The sequence below is a fragment of the Symphalangus syndactylus genome, chromosome 14 (assembly GCF_028878055.3).
Source record: "Symphalangus syndactylus isolate Jambi chromosome 14, NHGRI_mSymSyn1-v2.1_pri, whole genome shotgun sequence".
Taxonomy (NCBI): domain Eukaryota; kingdom Metazoa; phylum Chordata; class Mammalia; order Primates; family Hylobatidae; genus Symphalangus; species Symphalangus syndactylus.
In genome coordinates, this window is record NC_072436.2 from 23113058 (window position 1) to 23132065 (window position 19008).

The window sequence follows — 19008 nt, forward strand, 5'->3', positions numbered from 1 at the left end:
TTCCCAAATACACTTGCCTAATAGACATGGAGGTCACAGAATGAGAGATGAGGCGTAAAACATCTATTAGTGGAAGAAAATTTGAACCCATGCATAAAATGCATTTTCATCCAAAAAGTGTTTTATTTTTTATTTTTTATTTTTATTTCTTATTTTTTGAGACAGAGTTTCTCTCTTATCGCCCAGGCTGGAGTGCAATAGTACGATCTCAGTTCACTGCAATCTCTGCCTCCCGGGTTCAAGCAATTCTCCTGCCTCAGCCTCCTGAGTAGCTGGGTTACAGACAGGCACCTACCACCATGCCCAGCTAATGTTTTTGTATTTTTAGTAGAGACAGGGTTTCACCATGTTAGCCAGGCTGGTCTTGAACTCTTGGCCTCAAGGGATCCACCCGCCTCGGCCTCCCAAAGTGCTAGGATTACAGGTGTGGGCCACCCCGACTGGCCCAAAAAGTGTTTTTGAGATGCAGTGACCCGATGTATTTGTGCACCTGTTGTGTATCATGGACTCCAACTTGGCAATATAGACAGTTACCTCGTCCATAGCCCAGGAACTTCTGTTGGTCCCCCACTTACCTTGTGTACAAATTGTTCCACTCTGGTCTGAAGCCCCCAGACCTCAAACTTCACAGTCACCAGCTTGTAGGAGCACATGATAGGCTGATGACTATCTCTCCAGCCTTCCCTCAACTGTCCCCGTCCTGTCTTCTCTGACTTGAAGTGCTTAGGATCCTAGAAAAAAAAAATCAAAGAAATTGATATATTAAAAATTTGACCATCGATATTAAATGTCAGGAATAAGTATTAAATAACATAGAAACAGGGCTGGGTGCGGTGGCTCACGCCTGTAATCCCAGCACTTTGGGAGGCCGAGGCGGGCGGATCACCTGAGGTCGGGAGTTCGAGACCAGCCTGACCAACATGGAGAAACCCCATCTCTACTAAAAATACAAAATTAGCTGGGTGTGGTTGTAATCCCACCTACTGCCTGTAATCCCAGCTACTTGGGAGGCTAAGGCAGGAGAATTGCTTGAACCCGAGAGGCGGAGGTTGCGGTGAGCCAAGATGGCGCCATTGCACTCTAGCCTAGGTAACAAGAGCAAAACTGCATCTCAGAAACAAACAAACAAACATAGAGACAGAAAGTAGATTAGTAGTTGACAAGGATTGAGGAAAGGAAGGGATGTAGAGTGATTATGAATGAATATAACATTTCCTCTTGGAGTGATGAAAATATTCTGGTATTAGACAGTGGTGATATTTGCACAACCTTGTGCATATGCTAAATACCACTGAATTGCACATTTATTTAAAAGGGTGAATTATATTGTGTCTCAATTTTTTCTTTTTTTCTTTCTTTCTTTTTTTTGTGAGATGGAGTCTCGCTCTGTCGCCCAGGCTGGAGTGCAGTGGTGCGATCTCGGCTCACTGCAAGCTCCACCTCCCGGGTTCACGCCATTCTCCTGTCTTAGTCTCTCAAGTAGCTGGGACTTCAGGTGCTCACCACCACGCCTGGCTAATTTTTTTGTGTTTTTAGTAGAGACAGGGTTTCACTGTGTTAGCCAGTATGGTCTCGATCTCCTGACCTCGTGATCCGCCTGCCTTGGCCTCCCAAAGTGCTGGGATTACAGGTGTGAGCCACTGCACCGGGCCTCAATTTTTTCTTTTCTTCTTTTGTAGAGATGGGTCTCACTATGTTGCCCAGGCTGGTCTCCAACTTCTCACCTCAAGTGATCCTCCCTTCTTGGCCTCCCAAAGTACTGGGATTACAGGTGTAAGCCACCATACCTGGCCTCATAACAGCTTTAAATACAGGAGGCAAAAACTGGAAACAGTCCAAATGTTCACCAGCAAGAAACTAGACAGATAAATTGTGGTCTAGGTGCACAATGGAATACTACACAGCAATGAAAAAGAACAAATGGCTGATATATGCAAAAACATGTAAAACTCTCACTGATGCTATATTAAGCAAAAGTAGCCAAATGCAATAGCATATACATTGTATGATTCAAACTGAAGTTCAAGAACAAGCAAAACTTTATATATGGTGATAAAAGTTAGATGAGCAGTAATCTCTTTGGGGGTGGGGGTTTGGTGCAAAGGGACATGAAGGAAACTTCTGGGATGATTATATGTTGACCTGGATGTAACGTGTACACATTCACTGAATTTTACCCATAAGATTTGTATTATACTTCAATTACAAGAATGAAAAAAACAGGTAAAAGGGTTTTTTTGTTGTTGCTGTTGTTTTTGAGATGGAGTCTTGCTCTGTCACCCAGGCTGGAGTGCAGTGGTTTGATGTTGGCTCACCCCAACCTCTGCCTCCTGAGTTCAAGCAATTCTCCTGCCTCAACCTCCTAAGTAGCTGGGATTACAGGCACCCACCACCACAGCCAGCTAATTTTTGTATTTTTAATAGAGACCGGGTTTTGACATGTTGGCCAGGCTGGTCTCGAACTCCTGAACGCGAGCGATCCACCCGCCTTGGCCTCCCAAAGTGCTAGGCCTCCCAAAGTACAAGCATGAGCCACTGTGCCCAGCAAGGGTTTTTTTTTTTTTAAAGTTTAATCATCTAATATTTGTCTAATGATTGCCATTAGCCAATCATTTGCTGATTATTTCATTAGAAGATTATTTTTTTCAGAGATACCTTAGAACATGTAAACTATATAAAACCCAGTAATTATGCTTAAATATGTATGTATGAGCTAATTTTCGTTCCTTTTTTTTTTTTTTTTTGAGAAAGGATCATGGCTCACTGCAGCCTTGACCTCCCAGGCTCAAGTAATCCTCCTGCCTCAGCCTCCCAAGTAGCTGGGACTACAGGTGCACACTACCATGCCTGGCTAATTTTTGTATTTTTTGTAGAGATGGGGTCTTGCCATGTTGCCCAGGCTAGTCTCAAGCTCCTAGGCTTAAGTGATCTGCCCACCTCGGCCTCCCAGAGTGCTGGTATTAAAGGCGTGAGTCACCGGGCCCAGCCAGTTTTCATTATCATAAAGAAGATGTGCAGCTGCTTCGGGGTCTGCTGTCCAGTTGTGGGTCTGGGGCTAGTCCTGGTCCTGTTCACGGGGATGTTGGACCCCAGGAAGGGAAAGAACCTCACAACACACAGCAGAGTCTACAGGGTGAAGCAGATAATTGGCATCTCCCCTCCCAGGAGAAACCTGGCAGTCAAGGGGTCATGTGTTGAGAAGTAGATAGGATGAGACACAAAACCAGATTGGCTGGGACAGCCCCAGCCCTTTTAATGCAGACCAGACTGTGTCTCAGGGGTGGGCTTGGGAGGTAAAAGCAGGCTGCTTACAAATAAAGACAGGTTTATTTTCTCAGGTCTGGCTGTGGCTCCGCCAAGGCCATCTGGCACTGGCCTCTAAAGAAGGCTTTCAGGCTGCCCTTGACTTCCCTTACAGATCTGCCTCCTCCGTTAGGACCTTTTTGCTATGGTGACCACTTCCACAACTGTAGCTCCCCTAAAAATCACAGTGCACTCCCAGGGCCAACTTCCATGCCAGCTGATGCCAGGCCTTCATCAAAGTAGCAGGTGAATGCTTGCCCTCCTGCCTCTTTTCAATCTCTCCATCCACCATTCCCCACTCTGCTGCCACGGTGGCCTCCCAGATGTAAACTCCCCTCCTCAAAATCTGTCCATGGCACCATGAGTGTAGCATAAAAGTAATATGCCCTTGCAGGAAGGAAGTACAAGGCCTTTTATGTTATTACTTATTTTTCTGGCATCTTTTCCAGACCAGCCTCCCAAAGCCACACCTCTCTCGTGAGCCTTAAGAAGCTCTTGCTGGCCTCATTCTCCAAAGCCCCAGCAGTCTGGAACCTCCTAGGTAGGCACTGGTCCCCCTTCCTGAAGTTCCTTCTCCCCCACCAACTCCTGCACTCTGCCTGATTCTCCTTTCCTTGCTTCAAGACTTAACTTAGGGTCCCGGCGCAGTGGCTCATGCCTTTAATCCCAACACTTTGTGAGGCCAAGGCAGGAGGATTGCTTGAGGCCAGAAGTTCAAGGCCAGCCTGGCCAACATAGCAAGATCCCAGCTGTATTAAAACAAAAAAAAACAAAACAAAAACACTTGTCCAGGCACAGTGGCTCAGGCCTGTAATCCCAGCACGTTGGGAGGCCAAGGTGGGTGGATCATTTGAGGTCAAGAGTTTGAGACCAGCCTGGGCAACATGGTGAAAGCCTGTCTCTACTAAAAATATTTAAAAATGAGCTGGGCATGGTGATGCACACCTGTAATCCCAGCTACTAGGGAGGCTGAGGCAAGAGAAGCCCTTGAATCCAGGAAACGGAGGTTGCAGTGAGCTGAGATTGTGCCACTGCACTCCAGCCTGGGTGACAGAGATTCTGTCTCAAAAAAAAAAAAAAAAAAGTATTTCAGTGTCATCCCCTCCAAGGACCCTTTCCTGGGTGGGTCAGAATGACGGCTCCTCCTTTATGCTTCTGAAGCTTCCCCTGTCATGGGTCTGGCAGGTGGGCACATCACAGATGTTGAATACATGCTTGTTGAGTGAATGCTTGAACCCTATTTGACGTATCACACACATGTGGCTGGGAAATCAGAATCTTAGCCAAAATTTGGTAAATACCTAAGTGAAAGACTAGTTAAAATTCTATGTTCACAATAACAAGCATTGGCAAAGATAGGGAGAAACTGGAACTCTCATACATTATGACAGAAATATAAATAGTGTGGCCACTTTGAAAAACATTTCAGTAGCTCATCAAAAGATTAAACATAGGGTTACCATTTAACCTAGCAATTTCCCTCCTGGATATCTGCCCGAGAGACTTGAAAACACATATCCACACAAAAACATGTATATGGGCTGGGTGCAGTGGCTCACGCCTGTAACCCGAGCACTTTGGGAAGCTGAGGCAGGTGGATCACTTGAGTCCAGGAGTTTAAGACCAGCCTGGGCAACATGGCAAAACCCCTTCTCTACAAAATTACAAAAATTAGCCAGGTGTGGTGGCATGTGCTTATAGTCCCAGCTACTTGAGAGGCTAAGGTGGGAGGATCACTCAAGCCCAGGAAATTGAGGCTGCATCAAACTGTGAACATGCCACTGCACTCTAGCTTCAGTGACAGAGTGAGACCCTTTCAAACAAAACCCAGAAAACAAAACATGTACGTGGATGTTCTAATTCACAGTAGCCAAAAAAATGGAAACAATACAAATTTTCATGAACCGATGGATACACAACATGTGGTATATCCATACAATGAAATATTATTTTGGCATAAAAAGAAAAAATTCTTTTTTTTTTTTGAGATGGAGTCTCACTCTGTCGCCCAGGCTGGAGTACAGTGGCATGATCTCGGCCCACTGCAACCTCCGCCTTCTGGGTTCAAGCAATTCTCTTGCCTCAGACTCCCAAGTAGCTGGGACTACAGGCATGCGCCACCACACCCGGCTAATTTTTTGTATTTTTAGTAGAGATGGGGTTTCACCATGTTGGCTAGGCTGGTCTCGAACTCCTGACCTCAAGTGATCTGCCCGCCTTGACCTCCCAAAGTGCTGGCATTACAGGTGTAAGCCACCATGCCTGACCATGAAGCCTTCTTAAAAGAAGATATACAGGTCGCCAACAAACATGAAAAAATGCTTAGCATTACTAATCATCAGAGAAATGCAAATCAAAACCACAATTAGATACCATCTCACACCAGCCAGAATGGCTATTAAAAAGTCAAAAAACAATAGATGCTGGTGAGGCTGTGGAGAAAACGGAATGCTTATACACTGTAGGTGGGAAGCTAAATTAGTCCACACTGTGGAAAGCAGTCTGGAGACTTCTCAAAGAACTTAAAACAAAGCTACTCAGCAACTGCATTACTGATGAACGGATACAGAATAGATGGCATATCCATATAGTGAAATATTATTATGCCATAGGAAGAAATGAGGCCAGGCATAGTGGCTCACACCTGTAATCCCAGCACTTTGGGAGGCCGAGGCGGGTGGATCACCTGAGGTCAGGAGTTCGAGACCAGCCTGACCAATATGGTAAAACCCTGTCTGTACTAAAAATACAAAACATTAGCTGGGAGTGGTGGCATGTGCCTGTAGTCCCAGGTACTCGGGAAGGCTGAGACAGGAGAATTGCTTGAACCCAGGAGGTGGAGGTTGCAGTGAGCCAAGATCACGCCACTGCACTCCAGCCTGGGCGACAGGGCGAGACTCCAACTCAAAACAAAACAAAACAAAAAAACCAAAAACAAACAAGCAAACAAAAAAAACCGAGAAATGAAGACTTGATTCTAGAAGCTTGCTCGGTCACTGGACCAAATTGAGGGCTAGCTAAAACAGGTCTAGGGTGGAAGCAGCTTTCCATAAGAAACGGCCATGTCGGCTGGGCGCGGTGGCTCACGCTTGTAATCCCAGCACTTTGGGAGGCCGAGGCGGGCGGATCACGAGGTCAGGAGATCGAGACCACGGTGAAACCCCGTCTCTACTAAAAATACAAAAAATTAGCCGGGCGTGGTGGCGGGCGCCTGTAGTCCCAGCTACTCAGAGAGGCTGAGGCAGGAGAATGGCGTGAACCCGGGAGGCGGAGCTTGCAGTGAGCCGAGATTGAGCCACTGCACTCCAGCCTGGGTGAAAAAGCGAGACTCCGTCTCAAAAAAAAAAAAAAAAAAAAAAAAAAAAAAGAAACGGCCATGTCATTTACCATCACCATGGCAATACTGGGAAGTTACTGCCCCTTTCCATGGCAATGACCTGACAACTTGGAAGTTACCACCCACATCCTAGAAATCTCTGCATAAACCACCCCTTAATTTGCATATAATTAAAAGTGGGTATAAAATGAGTGCAGCACTGCCTCTGTGCTGTTATTCTGGGCACGCTGCTTAGGGGGCAGGCCAGCTCTGCAAGGAGCAGCACCTCTGCTGCTACTGCTTCAACTTTTTTTTTTCTTGTCCTTTTTTTTTGAGATGGAGTCTCGCTCTGTTGCCCAGGCTGGAGTGCAGTGGCGCGATCTCGGCTCACTGCAAGCTGTGCCTCCTGGGTTCCGGCCATTCTCCTGCCTCAGCCTCCCGAGTAGCTGAGATTACAGGCAGCCGCCACCATGCCCGGCTAATTTTTTGTATCTTTAGTAGAGACGGGGTTTCACCGTGTTAGCCAAGATGGTCTTGATCTCCTCACCTCGTGATCCGCCCGCCTCGGTTTCCCAAAGTGCTGGGATTACAGGCGTGAGCCACTGTGCCCTGCCTACTGCTTCAACTTTTAACACCACTGGCTGACCCTTGAATTCTTTTCTGGGCGAAGCCAAGAACTTCCTGGGCTAAGCACCCATTTAGGGGCTTGCCTGCATCAGATACACAACATGTGTTATATCCATACAGTGAAATATTACCATGCCATAAGAAGAAATGAAGTCTTCTCAAAGACATACAGGTGGCCAACAAACATATGAAACAGAGCTACCATTCAACCCAGCAACCACATTATTGGGTATATCCCCAAAGAAAATAAATCATTCTACCAAAAAGACACACGCACTCATATGTCCATCACTGGGCTATTCACAAAAGCAAAGACACGAAATCAATCTAGGTGCCCATGGAATACTACACAGCCATAAAAAAGAATGAAATCGTGTCCATGGGGTACTATGCTCACTACAGGGTGACAGGATCCACACTCCAAAACTCAGCATTATGCAATATTCCCATGTAACTAATCTGCACATGTACCCCCTGTATCTAAAAGTTGAAATTTTAAAAAAAGAAGAAATGAAGTACTGATACATGCACCAACACAGATGAACTTCAGAAAACTTGCTACTAAGTAAAAGAAGCCAACCACCAAAGGCCACACTGTATAATTCCATGGATATGAAATGTCCAGAGGAGGCAAATATATGGAGAAAGTAAGCAGATTAGTGGTTGCCTAAAGCTGGGGGAAGGGAGTGGTATGTAGAATGACTGCAAACAGAAACAAAATTTCCTTTTGGGGTGACTAAAATGTTCTAAAATTAGATTAAAATAATGGCTCACAGCTAGATAAGTATATGAAAAAAACGTTGAATTATACACCACTTTTTTTTTTTTTTTGAGATGGAGTTTCACTCTGTCTAGAGTGCAGTGGCACAATCTCAGCTCACTGCAACCTCCGCCTCCTGGGTTCAAGCAATTCTCCTGCCTCAGCCTCCCAAGTAGCTGGGATTACAGGCACGCACCACCACACCTGGCTAATTTTTGTTTGTTTTTTTTTTTTTTTTTTTGAGATGGAGTCTTGCTCTGTAGCCCAGGCTGGAGTGCAGTGGCACAATCTCGGCTCACTGCAAGCTCTGCCTCCCGGGTTCAGGCCATTCTCCTGCCTCAGCCTCCCGAGTAGCTGGGACTACAGGCGCCCGCCACCACGCCCGGCTCATTTTTTGTACTTTTAGTAGAAACGGGGTTTCACCGTGTTAGCCAGAATGGTCTCGATCTCCTGACCTCATGATCTGCCCGCCTCGGCCTCCCAAAGTGCTAGGATTACAGGCATGAGCCACCGCGCCCGGCCTAATTTTTGTATTTTTAGTAGAGATGAGATTTCACCACGTTGGCCAGGCTGGTCTTGAACTCCCGACCTCAGGTGATCCACCTGCCTCGGCTTCCCAGAGTGCTGTGATTACAGGCATACGCTACCGCACCCGGCCAAATCATACGCTTTCAATGGGTGAACTTTATGGTATGTAAATGACATATTATAAACATTTAAAAAATACAAAAATACAATCTGAAAAATGCTATGTTGCTACCTCAGTGGGTTTTTCAGGGCATGCACTGGCTCTGGGTTTGCTGATGGTTCTACCTAAAGTCATATTACTATTATTATTATTATTATTATTATTATTATTATTATTATTATTATTTTGAGATGGCCTAGGCTGGAGTGCAGTGGCATGATCTGGGCTCACTGCAACCTCCGCCTCCCAGGTTCAAGCGATTCTTCTGCCTCAGCCTCCCAAGTAACTGGACTACAGGTGTGCGCTACCATGCCAGCTAATTTTTGTATTTTTAGTAGAGATGGGGTTTCACCATGTTGGCCAGGCTAGTCTCGAACTCCTGACCTCGTGATCCACTCGCCTTGACCTCCCAAAGTGCTGGGATTACAGGCGTGAGCCACCACACCAGGCCTAAAGTCATATTATCACAGTCATGATCCTGAGAACGTTTCCTGAGTGTGCTCCATGAGAACCAGGTACTGCATTGCCTTCCACTTTGACCACATTTCTTTGCCCTGGGGGTGTAGGAGGGGCTTATGTGGTCACAGAGCACTTCACTCCATTCAGAACAGACGCAACCCTACACTGATGATCAGGGTTCCCTGAGCTTCCTTCAGGGTCCTTCCTTCTTTGTGTCTGTTGCAGGAAGACAGTGGGCCTGGGGGTAAGGAGAGAAAGGGACTCAAGTGGGACAAATATTTGATTAATAGGATATAAAGCCTGTTTTGCTAATGGAGTAGAACAATATTGACAAAAGAGATTCTGGGAAGGGGGAAAGAAAAGAGAATGAATAATAAGTATCCGAAGGGAGTAAGTGAGTCTGTGAAGGGAGGGGCTTGTGACCTTGACTGTGGGTGACATTTCTGAATCTTCTCTATTAATTTTGCCATGTTGTGTTTCCATTGCCTAAACCAACCCGGAAACCACCACCGAAATAATATGCATAGGCCTGGAAAGACGATGCTTATTTAAGAATGTGATTCGGCTGGGCGTGGCGGCTCACGCCTGTAATCCCAGCACTTTGGGAGACCAGCCTGGCCAACATAGTAAAACCCTGTCTTGACTAAAAATACAAAAAAACATTAGCTGGGAGTGGTGGTGGGCGCCTGTAGTCCCAGCTACTTGGTAGGCTGAGGGAGGAGAATTGCTTGAACCTGGGAGGCGGATGTTGCAGTGAGCCAAGATCATGCCACTGCACTCCAGCCTGGGTGACCCAGCGAGACTCCATCTCAAAAAAAAAAAAAAAAAAAAAATAGGCCGGGCGTGGTGGCTCACGACTGTAATCCCAGCACTTTGGGAGGCCGAGGTGGGCAGATCACAAGGTCAGGAGATCAAGACCATCCTGGCTAACACGGTGAAACCCCATCTCTACTAAAAATACAAAAAATTAGCCGGGCGAAGTGGTGGGCGCCTGTAGTCCCAGCTACTCGGGAGGCTGAGGCAGAAGAATGGCGTGAACCCGGGAGGAGGAGCTTGCGGTGAGCCGAGATCGCGCCACTGCACTCCAGCCTGGGCGACAGTGAGACTCCGTCTCAAAAAAAAAGAGAATGTGATTCATGAGGCTGGGCATGGTGGCTCATGCCTGTAATCCTAGCACTTTGGAAGGCCAAGGTGAGTGGATTGCTTGAGGCCAGGAGTTCGAGACATGGTGAAACTCCATCTCTACTAAAACTACAAAAATTAGCCAGGTGTGGTGGTGTGTGCCTGTAATCCCAGCTACTTGGGAGGCTGAGGCAGGAGAATCGCTTGAACCCGAGAGGCAGAGGCTGCAGTGAGCCAAGATCATGCCACTGCACTCCAGCCTGGATGACAAAGTGAGTGAGACTCCATCTCAAAAATAAATAAATAAATAAAAATAAATAAAATAAAATATATATGATACATGAAAAAGGCTAACATAGGGCCTGGCCCGTAGCAAGTGCTCAATTGATGTTAGCCATTATTGCATTTCCCAAGGCAGTCAAAGGAGCCTTTAAGTAATTTATCCAATCCTATAGTCCAGGGCAGAGACAACATGCTTTTCCATGGCACCCTGGAATTGCTGGGAAATTTGCTGCTTGAGGCCATGGAACTAGTTCCTGCCTGCTGTGTGTTCCTATACTATATAATGCCATTGAGAGTAAAAAGATAATAATAAAATAATAAAACAGGGCAGGAGGAAACTTTTGGAGGTGATGGATAGATTTATGGCATAGCAGCCAGGTGCAGTGCCTCATGCCTGTAATCCTAGCACTTTGGGAGGTCGAGGCAGGTGGACTGCCTGAGCTCAGGAGTTTAAGACCAGCCTGGGGAACATGGCAAAACCCTGTCTCTACTATAAATACAAAAAATTAGTTGGGCGTGGTGGTGGGTGCCTGTAGTCCCAGCTACTTGGGAGGCTGAGGCACAAGAATCGCTTGAACCCTGGGGGCAGAGGTTGCAGTGACCTGAGATTGCACCACTGCACTCCATCCTGGGTGACAGAGCAAGACTCTGTCTCTAAAAAAAAACAAAAAACAAAAGAAGATTTATGGCATAGATTGTGGTGATGGTTTCACAGGTGTATACTTATGTCCAAAATCATCAAGTTGTTAAGTGTTAATTAAAAAGCTATGTACAGTTTTTTGTATGTTTAAAAAATAAAATAAATGTTGAATTTGGAAAAAAAAGAATAAAAAGAGAAGACCAATAAATTGAGAGATTATCTACCATACATCTCCAAAGATGGCCACTGTCAATTCCTTCCCCTATTGTGTTGACATGCTGTTCCTCTCACCATTTCCCTGCCCCTTGAATCTAGACTGGTCTGTTATTTGTTTTGACCAACAGAATGTACCAGAAGAGACATTGTGTCAGTTTAGCCTTTCAAGAGAAGCTGCAGCCAGAAACCAGAACCCTCCACAATGTAAGAAGACTAGGCTGATTACCTTAGAGCACCATGCTGTCGGGAGGCCCAAGCTAGCCATGTGGTGAGACCATGTGGCAAGATGCTCAACCAGGTCTTAGATGCTCCAGCCATCTCAGCTGAGACCACGTTGAGTGAAAGGGCCATCTGAGATATTTCAATGCAAGCTCACACCATGAAGAGCAGATCTGGCCAGCTAAACCCAATCAAGAATGCAGAATTGTGAGAAACAATGCACCCTCATTGTTTTAAGCCACTAAATTTTGGGGCTGTTGCTCAGCAACAGGTAACAAAACACATCCATCAAGCATATTATAAAACAGGTGCATTAACTGGATTACCAAAGATGAAGAGAATGAATGCTGCTTTGTTCTTTCCCAGAGCACACCAAAAGTTCACACAATCAGCCACAAGCCTGAAAGCTGAAAACGAGGAAATTTGTACCTCTCAAGAAGCTCTCATGAGTTAAAATACAGGAGGTGGAGTTAAACAGGGAAATTTGGTTTCTTTCCCCATCTGTCTTTTGACTTCCTCCCAACAGAGGTAAATGATGGGTATTTACCTCTGATGGTTGCATGTAAACAACTATCTTGAGGCTTAGAAGACATGGCTTCCACCCTGCAGTTGACCAGAATATGGACAGGCAAACCCTCAAGAACCTAAGTGGAGGACTTCCTGCTTGGGTAAGCAACTGAATAAGTAAAGGATAGGACAAAGACAGCAAGTAGAAGAAAGCAGGAGTCCAAGCTCCTGGTAACCCAAAGATGTAGGAGACAAAAAACCCAGCAAACAAAGCAAGGTGGGCAGGCACCAGGGGCAGGGAAATAAAATAAAAACCAGTGATGCAGGATTTTTTTCTGCTCCTTAGCTCAGCTAGGTCCAAGTTCTTGTCTCACAACCAGGAAGAATTAGGCATGCAGACACCAGAGAGTGAGTGGAGTATAATTTATTACACGAAAGGCAAGCTCTCAGGAAAGAGAGGATACTGGGGGTGGTTACCTACCCCAAAGTGGGAAAGTCCCCTAATATGGCTGGGCCTGGGGCTTTTATGGGCTAACAACAGGGAGTGTGTGCTGACACTCCCTGTTATGGGCTAACAACAGGGAGTGCGTGACCCCTAATATGGCTGGGCCTGGGGCTTTTATGGGCTAACAACAGGGAGTGAGTATGCAAAAAAGGTTAAAGTGAAGATACCACTCAAAAGTGGGCACAACTGGCCGGGCGCGGTGGCTCACGCTTGTAATCCCAGCACTTTGGGAGGCCGAGGCGGGTGGATCACGAGGTCAGGAGATCGAGACCACGGTGAAACCCCGTCTCTACTAAAAATACAAAATATTAGCCGGGCGTGGTGGCGGGCGCCTGTAGTCCCAGCTACTCGGGAGGCTGAGGCAGAAGAATGGCGTGAACCTGGGAGGCGGAGCTTGCAGTGAGCCGAGATCGCGCCACTGCACTCCAGCCTGGGTGCCTGGGTGACAGAGCGAAACTCCATCTCAAAAAAAAAAAAAAAAAAAAAAAAAGTGGGCACAACAGTGTAGATAACCAATAAGGAAAGAGTAGGCATATTTAAAATAGGTGAAGGGTGGGGATCAAACAGAGGAAAGACCAGTTCTCAATCCGGTCTGAGGATTTAACCTGTAGTTTGGCTTTCAGGCTTTAAACTGTCTTTGGCTTGGAAGTGGGGTTTCACTGGGGTCCCACCCCTATCTGCCTAGGCATTTGGCTGCCCTCTTGTCACCGTCACCAGGGCCATAGTCTGAGCTGCCTTCATGCCCTTCAGGTCCTGCACAGTGGGTCTGAGTGAGGAAGAGGAACCTGGACCAGTTGGCTGTGCCCGACCTTGCCCTCCCTCCCTGATTCATGGACTGCCCTTGGCTTGTTTCTTCAGTCAATGACAGCTGAGTTTGAGATGGTGTCTATTCCAGCATCTTCATGTACATTTCAGGTTCATATTCTTCAAGAATAAAACAAGACTTCGCAGTATTAAAAATGGAACACCAGTGGATTGCAATTCCAAAGCAGTTGAGAATTGTCAGGACAACTCACTTCAGTTCAGAATAAGACTGGAAAAGTATTGCTTGCACAGCAAAAACGATGTAGATGCTTAAATCAATGTGTGGTTCCTGATTGCATGACAAAAGTATAGAATTATATTAGGGTATTGTGAAATAAAGTTTTGGAAAAAGGATAGATAGAAATGAGAAGTATGCTGTATTTTCATGATTAAGAATATAATTTTTAAGCTGAAAGTGGTAATTTGGTTTCATGCCCTCAGTTTTATAGATAAGGACACCAAGGCCTGAGAAAAATAAAATGCTTTGCCCACAAATCACAGGCACTCGGCAATAGAGCTGGGACTAGAATCCCAGCCTACCCTACTTCTAGCTCGATGTTCTTTCCACTACATTTACTTTTAATATTAAACAGAAAAAGGGTGTTTTTGTTATAGCCCAGTGCCAAATAAGCAATTAACAATTGGGCTTTTTATGGCAACATTGTGTCGATATTTTGCAGTCTGGTGTCATATCTACAGCTGTTGATTTCATCTAGTCAATCTCAAACATGGCCTATAATTAAGGATTCACTTTCAAAGAGCTGGAGGGAGGTAAGGGAAAGGACTCCTTTAATCAAAACTCAAGATTAGAAATGAACATCCAGGTAAATGCTTTTGAATGAAGATGAGCCAAAAACAAAACAAAACAAAACAAAAAAACGGGGGGGAGGGGAAAGGAATCAAATTATCTGGTCTTATCTGAAATAGTCCAGTCGCTGCAAACTTCTCTTTTCACATTCTACCCCCTCCTCCTCACTGTCCTCCTTAACACCTCCCAAGACCCATTCTTTATGAAGTCATTTTCTTTCCCATTTTCTCATTTGGGTTTATGAACATTCAGCATCTAAATTGCCCCCTTCACACATCAGTTGACCTCTCTTACAACATTTTCCAAAAAAAAAAAAAAAAAAATATATATATATATTTCTGTTTTGTATTTCTACAGTGTCTGTAGTATTTTGGTCTTGATTCAAACTCTTGTTATAGCACTTATTCTTTATAAAAGAACAGAATTATTTTACATTTTAATCCTCCATTTCCAGGTTTCCTTATTTTAAAAGGAGGTTTATAAACCTCAACCTTACTCCCCGATGTTAAAAATCCCCTGGGCCTTTCCACAGGCAAATTTCAAGGTCTGGCCAATTATAAGACGTCATAAGGCTGGACTTTAGTGTGACCGAGATTATGTGTCTTGAAACCCCTGCTGGGTCCCAACTCAGTGCAATCAGAAAACAGAGTGCAAGATGTCTGCCGTGGGTTAAATAAATCCCCCCCAAAGATATGTCCAGGTCTTCACCCCTAGTATCTATCTATGAACGTGATCTTATTTGGGAAAGGTCCTTGCAGATTAATTAAGGATCTTGAGATGAGATCATCCTGGATTAAGTGGGAGGGCCCTAAATCCAATGACAAGTGTCCTTATAAGAGACAGAAGAGAGAAGACACAGAAGAGAAGGTTGTGTGAGGACAGAGGCAGAGATGGGAGTTAAGGAGACACAAACCAAGGAACTTTTGGAGCCACTGGAAGCTGGAAGATGAAAGGAAGGATGGTCCCCTAGAGCCTCGAAATCTCTCACTTTGATTTCAGACTTCCGGCCTCCAGAACTGTGACTGAAACCTCTGGGGATGAGGCCCAGACAGAAGAGCAAGGTTAGACCCCCGTGCTCTGATCTAACTGGTCCTGGGTGGGGTCTGAACAGGTGGTGATCTGAATGTACAGCCAAGATCCAGCCACTGCTATGAAGTACACATATTATCTCCATGCTCTTGATGAGGAACCTGAAGCTCAGAAATGATCAGAAACTCAGCCACAGCCCTCCCAGACCCGGGCTCCCACGAACGTTTGGTCTGAATGATTGTTTCCCCTCCCTCAATTCACATGTTGAAACTTTTTGGATTTTTTTGCAACAGGGTCTTGCTCTTATCTCCCAGGCTGGAGTGCAGTGGTGCCATCACAGCTCACTGCAGCCTTAAGCTCCTGGGCTCAAGTGATCCTCTCACCTAGCTGGGATTACAGGCATGCACCACCACGCCCAGCTAATTAAAAAGTTCTTTTAATGTTTTGTGGAGATGAGGTCTCATTATGTTGCCCATGTTGGTCACAAATTTCTGGCCTCAAGCACACCTCCTGCCTTGGCCTCTCAAAGGGCTGGGATTATAGGTGTGAACCACCGAACCCAACCCATATGTTGAAACTTAATCACCATTGTGATGGTATTAGGGGGTGGGGACCTTTGGGAGGCAATTAGTGCTTTTTTTTTTTTTTTTTTTTTTTTTTTTTTTTTTTGAGATGAGTCTCTCTCTGTTGCCCAGGCTGGAGTGCAGTGGCACGACCTCAGCTCACTACAAGCCTCGCCTCCCAGGTTCATGCCATTCTTCTGCCTCAGCCTCCCGAGTAGCTGGGACCACAGGTGCCTGCCACCACGCCTGGCTAATTTTTTTTGTATTTTTAGTAGAGATAGGGTTTCACCGTGTTAGCCAGGATTGTCTCGATCTCCTGACCTAGTGATCTGCTCATCTTGGCCTCCCAAAGTGCTGGAATTACAGGCATGAGCCACCGCGCCCAGCCCAATTAGTGCTCTTATAAAAGAAACTCTGGATAGCTCCTTCACCCTTTCTGCCATGTGAGGACACAGTGAGAGGGGCGCCATCTATGAACCAAGAAATGAGCCATCTCCAGGCACTGAATCTGTCAATGCTTTGATCTTGGATTTGCCAGCCTCTGGAATTGTAAAAAATCAATGTTTGTTGTTTATAAGCTACCCAGTCTATGGTATTCTGTTACTGCAGCCCAAATGTTTTAACACATCACCCCTACACCACATTCTGTCTGAAATTCTGGCACAACTGACCGGAGGAGAGCTTCCATCTCCCCAACTGTAGAGTGGTGTTAAGAACTCCCGGCCAGGCGTGGTGGCTCACGCCTGTAATCCCAGCACTTTGGGAGGACGAGGCGGGCAGATCACGAGGTCAGGAGTTCGAGACCAGCCTGGCCAATATGGTGAAACCCCATCTCTACTAAAAATACAAAAAAACTAGTCGGGCGTGGTGGCGCATGCCTGTTGTCCCAGCTACTCAGGAGACTGAGGCAGGAGAATCACTTGAACCCAGGAAGTGGAGGTTGCAGTGAGCCAAGATTGTGCCACTGCACTCCAGCCTGGGCAATAGAGGGAGGCTCCATCTCAAAAAAAAACAAAAAACTTCCTTGTGGGTTTTTGCAAGACTTAAATTGGATAAGGTAGGCAAAGTCCCTAGCCCAGCCTGGCACATAGAAGGTGCCTGATGCACAGGAGACATCCCAAAGTGATAAGCACATGATACAAGAATGCCCTGAGAGATGCTGTAGTACACTTTGTTCTAATCTTATTAAGCTCCTCCAAAGAAAGGCAGTGGGAATATCCCAGGGGCTGTAGGATTACTATGAGTTTATTGTTATCCTGTAGTCAAATGTACAGAAAAATGCTGATCATCTCAAAAAATATGACTGCCCAACAGCATGCAGGTTTCCTTGTGTGAGTGAAAGCCTGGGCGGGCATTTCCATTTTCTGGAAGCTGTCACATGCCAGTGTCCGTAAGTATGGTGGTTGGAGGAATTGCGAGAGAAGTGTTCTTGTTTTGTGGGATGTTATGACTGGGTTCTGGGTCCAGGGGAAGCGACAGTCTTCGGTGCTCAGAACCAATGTCTTTCCCTCTTTCTCTTATGTTTCAGGGGCAGGAACACGGTTCCAAGTGGACGAAAGCAGAGAGCAGAGCAGATTGTCCCTGCCATTGGCCGCTCCCTTCGGCGATTTCACCTGGGGGCCTCTGGAACCTCGTGGTCCCAGCCAAGCAGGGAGCTCTCCTTGAATGGTGCATGTACTGGGCAACCACCTCCCAATGGCAGGATGGGTGAGCCTCAAAGTCCGGCAGGCTTCACGCATCTTAAAGGTGACTTACAAGCTCTCCTTGTGAAGGGCTGAAAGGCATACAGAGGCATATGCTATCCTTTCCTTCCAGTAATCTTCCAAGCCAGGGCAGGGCTCTCTTCCTCCCTGGTTCAAGTTCAAGAAATCCTACATTAACTCAGGGCTAAACTTTACCTGGTTGAAATGGTCATTCATTGGAGGGGAATGAAAATGAGATCTGCAATACCTTGGAGGCTTCAGGAAAAGTTCCAGAATGCAGAGAAAGAAATCTAACATGTGATATGTGTTTTTCTTTCATACCTATTTAGGGGAGGATTAGTTCCCCTAGTGTATTCGTTTCCTGCTGTATCAAGTATCACAGACAACAACAACAACAACAACTAAAAGATATCACAGACTGGTGGCTTAAACATCAGAAATTTATTGTCTCACAGTACTGGAGGCTAGAAGCCCCAAATCGAGGTGTCATCAGGGCTGGTCCTTCCGAGGGCTGTGAGGAGGAATCTGTTTCATGCCTCTCCCCTGGGCATTCCTTGGCTTGTAGAAGCATCACTCTGGAGTGAAATCATCACATTCTCACTGCGTCTTCATATCGTCTTCCCTCTGTGCGTGTCTGTTTCTCTGTCCAAATTCCCCCTCACCTTTTTTTTGACAGAGTCTTGCTGTGTTGCCCAGGCTGGAGTGCAGTGGTGCCATCCAACCTCTGCCTCCTGGGTTCAAGTGATGCTCCTGTCTCAGCTTCCCAAGTAGCTGGGACTACAGGTGCCCACCACCACTCCCAGCTAATTTTTGTATTTTTAGTAGAGATGGGGTTTCACCATGTTGCCCAGGCTGGTCTTGAACTCCTGACCTCAAGAGATCCGCATGCCTTGACCTCCCAAAGTGCTGGGATCATAGGCGTGAGCCACTGCACTCAGCTCCAAATTTCCCCTTTTTATAAGGACACTCATCATACTGGATTAGGGTCCCCCTAATGATCTCACTTCAACTTGATTACCTTTGTAGAGACCCTATCCCAAATAAGTTCACGCTCTGGGGGTCAGGACTTCAACATAGCTTTTTGGGGGACAAAAACCCTTAACAAGTCAGAGAGGTTTTTACAAGGCAAGTCTTCTAGGTTCCGCGGTCACTCTTCCAGCTCACTCATGTGGTCACAGAGCACCGAACCCCAGTAGTGGCATCTGGCTCCGCTGGGGATGAGGAACTTCTCTGCAAGCGATGCTTTTGCCTCAAGGGCCCTGCCCAGCTCCTCTCACCCGGCAGCTGGCTGGTGGGGAACGCGTGGGGCTGCAAGTTCTTCTAGCCAGGGTTTTATAAATTCATCCACAATGAGATCTCTGGCTCCGGATGCTACCGATTCTCTCCAGGCTTGGCAGATGGCAAATTGGACCCTTGTAGTTAAAGCCCATCTGTATCGAGGGGGTTGAGCTGGTGCC

At 46.2% G+C, this 19008-nt stretch overlaps 1 protein-coding gene across 4 annotated transcripts in view; it reads right to left on the reverse strand.

Annotated features, from left to right (window-relative positions):
- Positions 1-19008, reverse strand: part of PITPNC1 (phosphatidylinositol transfer protein cytoplasmic 1) — a 319548-nt gene that overhangs the window by 27955 nt on the left and 272585 nt on the right. For all 4 annotated transcript variants that reach the window (XM_063617532.1, XM_055242684.2, XM_055242685.2 and 1 more), the window contains one exon: positions 576-731. In XM_063617532.1, the coding sequence (XP_063473602.1) occupies positions 576-731 (156 nt within the window). The remainder of the gene's footprint in view (positions 1-575; positions 732-19008) is intronic.